Raw genomic sequence first — 9,215 nt, forward strand, 5'->3', positions numbered from 1 at the left:
TTTGGTGATAACACTTCCTTTTATCTGTAAAAATAGTTTTATGTTCCAGCACATTTGCTGTTCAGTTTATTGAACCCTGCTATTTATAGCATTTGCCTCTTCCCTGCACAAAATCTCCCCACAATGTAGTATGGTTTTAAATTCAACAGCATTTTAAATAAAAAAGTTAATAGTTTTCATGCAGATTTCTGTAAAAATTTTTCTAGGTGCACAGAACTGAACCAAGATGCAGACAAAAATGCATTCAATTCCATTCTCAGACGTAACTGTGTCATCAGCAATATACCATGTTACTGCAAGAGGTCCAAGGATGGTGGTATTCTCATATATAACATAACTTTAAAAAAATACTGAAACAAAATAACCAAAAGATGCCTTTTTATAAGCAGGAAGAGAAAAAACTGCCATGCTTTATTTGTAATCAAAATAGTTAGATGTATAAAAAAGCACTGTGTTCAGAAAATGCCAAAGGAAGATCTGTCTTCCAAATTACACATTTCTCATTTAGCATTGTGAGCTGGCCTGCAGGTCCCAACTTGTACTGTAGCTTTATTTACAAAGTCAAGGAAGTGGTCAAACCTAGAATATGCTTGGATCGCATGACAGAAATTAAACTGAATTGCAGATAGAAATCAGATTTGTTTCCATTACAGCTCATACCAACCACCTTACAGCCTTCAAGGGTAAAAAAACCACACACCCAGTATCTGAGAAATAATGGAATGAAAACAGCTCCAGAGCAGTATTGCAAGATGCAGGTTGGTTATGAATGCATTTCTGTGAGCTCTTGATAAGTTAAAACTTTCCTTGGGGAAAAGAGCACATCTGTTGTTTAAAACTCCTCTCCCTGAGAATTTTGGTAAGAGTTTGTCTTACAAAGCAAAACAAAGTCTTCTGAACTTCAACAGGTCCTAGGCCAACAGTGTTTCAACATGGTCACTGCTACCTGCTACTCATGCACCGAAGACGGCAGGTTGGGATTTTGTTGCATTTTGTTGGGGTGGTTGGTTTTTTGTTTGTCTTTTTTTTTTTTTTTTTTTTCCCCCCTTTACATTGATCAATCCTTTTATACTCGCTTCATTCCTCTGCCCATCAAGCAGGCAAACACAGTCATGACCATCTTCGGTTTCACCTCCACAAGATCTTCTGGAAGAGCATAAACTCTGGCACCAATTCTTCTTGCCATGGACACAGCATACCTATTCATCACAGAAAAATGAGCAGGTCAGCACTGAGACTGCTACCAACAAATGACAAGTCAGCTCCTGCCCTGTCCAACACAATTTCACCCATGATTTCGTTATTAGGATTCAAGATGTACAGCAGTCCAATGACACCACATCTGTTTCAGAAATTGTGGTTTTTTGTTGTTTTTTTTTTTTTTTTTTTATCTTCTGCTGTGTTCCTTTTCCATAGTAAAGTGTCTTTAAAGTGTAAATTGACCTTTAAATGCCAAGTCCACTTTATTAACAGTTAAAAAAAAAAAATTGTAATTAGTATCTGTTAGGGCTAATTGAGAGTACACATAATCAAGGGTGAATGAGCTAACATTTACATTTCTCCTTCTGTTAGTCCTTTAAGAATAATCAAGCAAGAATCTTTAAGAATAATCTGCAAGAAACTGCTGTCATTCTGCCACTGCAAGAACAGTCACAGAACACACATTTCAGAGGCATGTTTTAATAGGCCCACTTTAAACTTGACAACCTACAATGATTCAACAAGACACAAGACACAAAAATTCAATTTCAAAACCCTGAGCCACCGTCTGAGAACTTCATAAGCATGAACAAACAGGTGAGAAACAGAATATCACTGCTATGAACTGCTTGGGCTGTTCTGAATTTCACTCAACAAGCAAAAGAGTACAGACAACTACTCCCTCCAGTGCTACAGGCAAGGACATCAATTAGATTTCAAAAAGTGCTGCCTGTCTAAAACATGTGCTATTAAAAGAGATTGAAAACTACAGTAATAAGCAGTGGTAAAATCACTTGCAGCTTACGGCCAGCGATAGAAGGTGCACTCTTTCAATGCAGAACAGCTTTTGAGATAGCACACTTACTTAGCATTATTTTGTTTGTCATCTTCTGACAGATGACCTGTCTTAACAAGGTCGTAGTTGATACAACCAGGCTGTATAGCATCAATTAGATCCACAACTGCCAAGCTTGTGCTGATCGTCTTGTCCTAGAGAATACAGAGACAGACAAGTAAAGATGAATGTCTAATCCTTAAAATATAATTCTCACCTCAATTTGGTTGCTCTGCAACATGCATGAAAGAAGCTTTAAACAAGCCATTTCTAAGCAGCTTTGTTAGCTTGTTAGTGATTTTTCCCGGCTGGACCACACAGAAACCCGAACTGCTGCTTATCCTCTGGTAATAGTAGAAGATCATTATTCCAATTTACTGCAAGCGCTCTGAAAATATGAAGCAGTAATGGATGTGCAGGCAGCAGGTCTGCCCTCTTGACCTGACCCCAAGGGACAACACTCACCTACAAATGCATGTCAAATCTAGTCCCTATGGTTGCCAGCATCTCAGCCCCCACCCCTGCCCCAGAGTCTGACCACCCTCCCCTCCTCTGCCACCTCATCAGCTCTGTTGCCCCACTGATATTGCCCACTATTGGAATAAAAAGTCTCCTCTCTGCTAATTTGAAGCCCCCAGAACAGACTGAATCATGTCCTGTTTAAATCCCTTTCTAAGATGTCCCAGCTGTTCCTCCAGCCAAGGAAATAGTTTTTGGGGATGCCTCTCCTTTTGGATGCAAGAGGAGAACCTGCACCTTGAAGTTCTGAATGGAGGTGGACTTGCCAGCTTCTTTCAGGGTCTGGTTTACCCAGCTGACTATAATGTCATCGTTAGCTTTCTGACCATCACCCAGGTCCTCGAGGACATTCAGTGTGTACCTGAGAACCAACAGAGAGAACAGGATTAGGAAGAGCCTCAGAGAATGTGCAGCCAGGATGCAATACGAGCAGCTTGGAAAGTCTTCACAATTTCAGCACTACCTTTTTTGAACTCCTTTAGCAAAAAGGAATAATCACCTATCTTATCTGAAGTGTAATTTCTGTTAAAGTATTCAGTCTTTCTAGCCCTTCAAGTCCTTTAATATGAGCTCAAAAAATTGCCTGGGCTCGGGATACTTGTTAAACTGTTTCACCATTGACTATTTACTCCACAGGGCACACAATACCTAAAAGACATAGACCAACTTAGCAGTTAGCATTCTGACTTCCAATGCCAAATAAGGAGCTACCATGTAACTATTTTGCAGATTTGTATATTTGCATCATCTTAAAATTATTCAAAAACAGATAAGAAAAGGGGCAATCAACTTTGTCTGTTAAGTTTCTTCTTCCCCCCATTCCAATGGGGAAGTGGGTTATAAAGCAGCCCTGGAATGTTTCTCTCGCAATTTCTAATTAAAAATTAGAACATAAAAGTTGTGTAAATGTTCCTGCTTAGGGTTTCTGTATGTGGACCAGACTTGAGCAGTTAAGAGAGAGGCGATCCTGGTCAGCAGGATGGTCACAGATACACCAGCAGATTCTCTGGAAGTCTCTGCTGAAGCCTCCACTTGCTCCTGAAGCAGGATCAGTTCTGCCACAGTTTTGTCCATCTGTGTCTCAGAAATCCTCCAAGGACAGAGGTTTTACAGTCTTCCTGGGTGACCTGTTCCAGTGCTGCAGTGCTCTAATGGCAAAAAAATTCCTGAACTCTGAACTCCATTCACCAATTTTACACATTGGAGACTGGTCTTACCTTCTCATCAACTGCCAGACTAAGGCTAGTGTCAGTGTTGGGTTTCCGTCATTCAGATCCTGTCCTCCAATGCCAACCAGAGAGAATTTAGCTGGATGCTTTCCCAAGTCTACAGCGTAGTTGCAGTTTTCTAGCTACACAGGAGAAGAGTTTAAAGTAGAAAATCACTCACAAATACACTCAACTTGACTGGAAGCCTCAAGTATTTTTAGTGTCCATGGCTTCTTTTAGTCTTTTGAAACACTTACCTTTTTCATATTTGCTCCAAGCTTAGGGTATGGAGGCTTGTTAACCTTATTCCAGTCAACAGGAACTTTGATCTTTTCATATAATTGTAGTATTACCAGTGCATCTTGGAGATCGCTAAAGTGGAAAACATTAATTAAACCTAATGTGTCAAGATCTAAATGCACTCTGACCCTGTCACATCGTGAATAATTACTACTCTTTACAGATTGTTGTAATTACAACAACCTTAAATAGGAAAAAAAAAAAAAAATCAAAACATTTTGTAGTTTTCAGGGCAGAAGAAATGCTCCATGCTTAACATTAGCTATCTGCTGAGCTAAGGTAGGATTTACCATGGGAATCAGCAACACATCCAGGCAAGTATTTTGCTACTTAAAATCCAAAAGGTAGCCACCTCTCTCCACTCACTACAGGAACTGAGAGTATCTTGCACCCTAACCCTGATGTTTTGGGTAAGCCCTAAAATTAGGTAACAGGGGATTTCATTCCAATTGTTTTAATGCAGCCACTCAAGCAGATCTAAATGTACTGGGATCTCAGGGTACCAAGGTATACAGGATAGGGGAAAATAAACAAGCCGTCTCCAGCCCTGGCTCAGAAATCCCTAAGCCATGGACTGCAGGAAGGATACAGTGAGCACCTCCCACCCCCTGCCATCACCTTTTCTCAAGCTCTTTTGCTCAGCACTGTAGAAAACAGGACATCAGCGTGAGCACATCCCTAGTCCAATCCAGCTGGGTCTCTCCCAAGAGCCTAGTGCTTACCCGTACAGATGATTTACATGGGGGTTCACCCCAAGGGAGTTCATCCAGTTGCGAAAGGTCCGTTCCTCGCGCGTCTCTCCTAGATGAGAGAAAACGGGTTCACGTAACTTCTGCAAGCACAAAACTGCAGAGTTTTCCACTTTGCAAAGCAGGTAGCTTTGAGCAGCACAGCTCATGAATTAGGTTTTTGAGCAGAGAAAGGGCAGTTTTTTCTACTATAATTTTTTTTCAAAGGAATAAGGTTGCTCTGACAACTTTAGTTGTCAGAATTCCAGTCTGACAAAACAACTTCTAGTTTTGGATACCAGTTTGATTTCTCCAGGTCTCAGAAGAGCCTATCTTTTGCACTTTCTGCAATAAAAAGTAGCAGGAAGGTCCTTCACATGAGTGTTACCCAACTGCTGCCTGGGAGCCAGACAGCCAAAGCTCTAATCCCAGTTCTGCCACAAGTTCCTTGCTCATCACAGGAAATGGTAAAACTGACTTTCCAGCCCTGGCATGGGGACAGACAGGCTGCTGGCTGTGCTCCTACAGGTTCAGGCTTCACATAAGGGTCAGAGCAGCTGAACAAGCCGTCAAGTTCATCTGTTCTCATCTGCCCCAAGTAAGTAACAACTACTGAAGCCTCAAATCATAGGTGTTTCTTCGATGGAGATAACTTCACTGGGCACAGCCTCATGTGACACAAGCATTTACTGTAGATATTTCCCTCCTGCCAATTTTGTGACTGATACGGCCATCACCTTCCAGTAGGGTCCAGTCAATATCCTGGTTTTCAGGCTTCGTAAGTGCTGGATACTTGTTGAACAGGTTGGCAACGAAGGCCAGGTTCAGTTTGGGATTGCCACTGACCACATCAGCCGGTGTGACGAACTGCCGGCAGCCGAGACGATCTGCCTGCTGAAGCATGTACTCTGCTCTCCGCAAGTCATCCTTCTCCTGCCAGGGATGCAAGGGACAAGAGCTGTCATGGAAAAGATCAACTACAAAGCTGACAGGAAGCTCCTGATTGCTATCTGGGGCAATGTCACAACGCCACCTGCCTTCATTAGGCATCAGTCGCTCATCAAGCAAAGGGATGAAGCGTGCATGCTAATCCCTGCTGCTGTGGAAGTAGTTGTCCTGGTACTCTTCCTAGCATGGTGTTCTCCAAGTTTATAAGCCTTCCAACTTTTATGGTTTTTGAAGTTGGTGGCTCAAAAGCAGAACTCAGCATGCTCCCAAATGGAGCAAAACCACAAATCATTTCTCAATCCTATATGTTAATAGGCGGGTAGCGTTTAGGACTGCAACAACCACTCATTTAGCACATACCTGAGGTGCACACATGCACACTGACACTTTACACACTCTAGAAATTAAGATACTAGGTTACCTAGATGTCACAAGGGAATTACAGGGTACAGGTAGTTCAGCTGTACAGCGTGAGTACACAACATCCTGAATACTTACATTGAAACCCGACATGTTAATATCAATCTGAGGCTCTCCTTCCTTCTGCCCTTTAGGTGCAATTTGATTGAGGAGGTGGAAATAAGCTCTAGAATCCTGAAATGGATGACAAATAAAATTCAGGTCTGCTGCACAGCAGTGAACACACCACAGCAATTAATTTCAGGCTTATCTTTAACAAGTCATTGTGCATAACTGGTGTATGTACCTTTACTGAATTACCAAAATCTGTAAGCTTAAGAGAGCATAATGGCAGAAATCCAGGCAGCAGAAAAGCAAACAGAAAGGGAAAAGGTTAGAAATATTTAAGATTAAAATGATGGTGTATAACTGTTTGAAAGCTGTCTTTGCTGCGAGCTCTGGTGTCACAACCTGGAGGAGGCAGTGACACTGTGCTGCCCACTGTCATGCCCCCACAGCCAGATGCCCCAATGCAGCCCCTAACCCCTAAACAAGGCAGCCACTCCTACTGCTACAGCAGTGATGAAAATGGCTCAGCAAAGACAAAGTCCAGGCAAAAAGCTGATTACAAGACGTGTGAATGTTTCCTCCTGTGCCTGCCCTTTAGTGACAATATCTTAAAGGAGAGAGGCCAGAAATTGTCACAAACTAGGAGCAGACAGGTGCAGCAATTATTCATCAACTACAAGTCCTTTTAATCCTGACCACTAAGAAGGACCTTGACATATCCTCACAGCCTAGGGATTCTATGAGACAAGCCAACAGCTATCAGCAACGCTGCAAGTAATTTTGAAGTTGGAAATAAGAAGGGATAATGTGTATGCATGTATGCACACACAGAGGGGACAGCTGTGCTTTTTTTTTTCCTCCCCACCCCAACAGTCCTTTAACCTGGAATCCACTTGAGTCCTCTTTCTCCTCCTTGAAACCACTAGCCATGTGAATAAGCTCCAGAAATCTTTTGAGACCAGTGTCCAATAACCCCTCCATTGACCAGAAGTCATCACCCTCCATTTCTCACTAGTGCTGAGAGAGCCACTCACATCTAAAAGTAGCTGTAAGACTCCTTGCTCCCATTTCTGCTCAGCCCACATTAGACTCTAAAAAGCGTTGTTTCCTTTCCTCTCTCCAGCCCATGATGCTTTTGATGAAATGCCATCACCTGCCAAGAGTGTGTGGAAGTCAGGCTCTCCAGGGATGTAGTTAAGCAACTCACCCTAAGCAAGCTGCATGTCCTTGAAAAATTATTTCCATCAGCAAAAGATGGATTAGAAACATTTGAAAACACAGGAGTAATACCAGTTTCCTACTTGACTAAAACGTACAACAGCTTTGCAGTAGGATCCCACTAGTATTGGAGGAAAAACTCGGACAGTTCAACACTGGGCTCACGGCAAGAGAGAACAGCACTCTGGTACCTTAAGCATACCATCCATAAAAACCCTGTTAATGCCAGCTCAGTGTACTAAGGTTAAGAAAGGTCCTGTCTGCAGATGAAATTTTGAAATGATGAAATCATTTCCACATGCAAACATGGCCCCAGCCAGCTCCCAGACATTTCCCAGGCACATGCAGGCCAGAAGAACTCTCAGTACCTTGATATCTGAGCTGAAGTTATTGATTTTGTGCCAGCCTGCATTTTCCAAGTGGAAGTTGGCCCATCTTAGAAGCAGCTCTTCTGGGGAGAGTTTCATAAGGTCCTCCAGATTTTCACCATCACGAAGTAAGGCAGCCAGTGCTAGAAAAAAAAAATGCTTGTGAGGGGAAGGAAGGAGTTTCCAAGAGACAAACTTTCATGCCAGAATTAGAGCTGCAGCAGCATTTCAGAGGGAGAAGAGGGGGACAATACCAACTACTGATTTAAGTCAGAATCATCTGGGTGTTAGTGGAGTTTTCCCAAGTTGGCTGTTACACAAAAAACCATATATATGGTGGAAACAATATAGAAAACTGCGTGTAAAAATATTTTCCATTTTCTTGTATAACAAAATCCTGTCTTTCACGTGCAGCCTTTTACACTGATGACAGTAAGCTAAATGTAAATGTACCTCTATCTCAACGAAAAAGTGCTTACAAGTAGTTTCACAAACTTAAAAAAAGCCAAGATAAGCACCCTTTCAGCTGGCCAGTGCTTCCATTACCATGAATTTTCAATCTAAGTCAAACAATGTTACCACTTCACTCCTGGGAATCACAGAACAGTAGTGGCTGGAAGGGATTCTCTGGAGATCACCCAGCCCAACCCCCTTGCCAAAGTAGATTCATGTAGAGTAGGTTGCACAGGACTGCATCCATGTGGGTTTTGAAAAGTCTCCAGAGAATCAGACTCCTCAACCTCTGGGCAGCCTGTTCCAGAGCTCTGTCACCTTCACAGTGAAGAAGTTTCCCCTTAGGTTTAGGCAGAACTTCATGTGTTCCATTTTGTGCCTGTTGACCCTTGTTCTATCACTGGGTACCACTGAAAAGAGACTGGCCTCATCCTCTTGACACTTGCTCTTTAGATATTGATAAGTGTTGAGAAGACTCCTTCTCTGTCTTCTGTTCTCCAGGCTAAATAGACCCAGGTCTCTCAGCCCTTCTTTGTAACAGAGGTGTTCCACTCCCCTCATCATCTTTGTAGCCCTCCATTGGATTCTCTCCACTAGTTGCCTGTCTCTCTGGAACTGGGGAGCCCAGCACTGGACACAGTATTCCAGATGTGGCCTCACTAGGGCGTAGAGAGGGAGGAGACCCTCACTCAACCTGCTGGTCACACTCTTCTTAATCCACCCGAGGACACCAGTGGCCTTCTTGGCTACAAGATCACACTGCTGGCTCATGGTTAACCTGTTATTCACCAAGACTCCCAGGTCCTTCTCCGTAGAGCTGTTTTCCAGTGGGTGAACCCCAGACCTGTACTGGTGCACGGTGTTAGTCCTCCCAAGGTGCAGAACTCTACACTTGTCCTTGTTGAACTTTAATGGGTTCCCCTCTGCCCAAAGCTCCAGCTTGTCTACGTCTTGATTAATGGCAGGACCG

At 42.8% G+C, this 9,215-nt stretch overlaps 1 protein-coding gene across 2 annotated transcripts in view; it reads right to left on the reverse strand.

Moving 5' to 3' along the window:
- Window positions 1-788: 788 nt before the first annotated feature.
- LOC103770065 (plastin-3) overlaps window positions 789-9,215 on the reverse strand; it is a 22,651-nt gene continuing 14,224 nt past the window's right edge. Inside the window, exons 7-16 of one of the 2 annotated variants that reach the window (XM_008937312.1) lie at window positions 7,793-7,935; window positions 6,445-6,471; window positions 6,237-6,332; window positions 5,528-5,723; window positions 4,785-4,863; window positions 4,020-4,134; window positions 3,772-3,905; window positions 2,792-2,915; window positions 2,066-2,190; window positions 789-1,199 (exon numbers count right to left, since the gene is read on the reverse strand). In XM_008937312.1, coding sequence (XP_008935560.1) covers window positions 1,067-1,199; window positions 2,066-2,190; window positions 2,792-2,915; window positions 3,772-3,905; window positions 4,020-4,134; window positions 4,785-4,863; window positions 5,528-5,723; window positions 6,237-6,332; window positions 6,445-6,471; window positions 7,793-7,935 — 1,172 coding nt within the window. In that variant the 3' untranslated portion in view covers window positions 789-1,066. The remainder of the gene's footprint in view (window positions 1,200-2,065; window positions 2,191-2,791; window positions 2,916-3,771; window positions 3,906-4,019; window positions 4,135-4,784; window positions 4,864-5,527; window positions 5,724-6,236; window positions 6,333-6,444; window positions 6,472-7,792; window positions 7,936-9,215) is intronic. The other variant, XM_008937313.1, reaches the window with a different exon arrangement.

This window comes from Merops nubicus, unplaced genomic scaffold (genome assembly GCF_000691845.1).
Source record: "Merops nubicus isolate BGI_N331 unplaced genomic scaffold, ASM69184v1 scaffold753, whole genome shotgun sequence".
Lineage (NCBI taxonomy): Eukaryota > Metazoa > Chordata > Aves > Coraciiformes > Meropidae > Merops > Merops nubicus.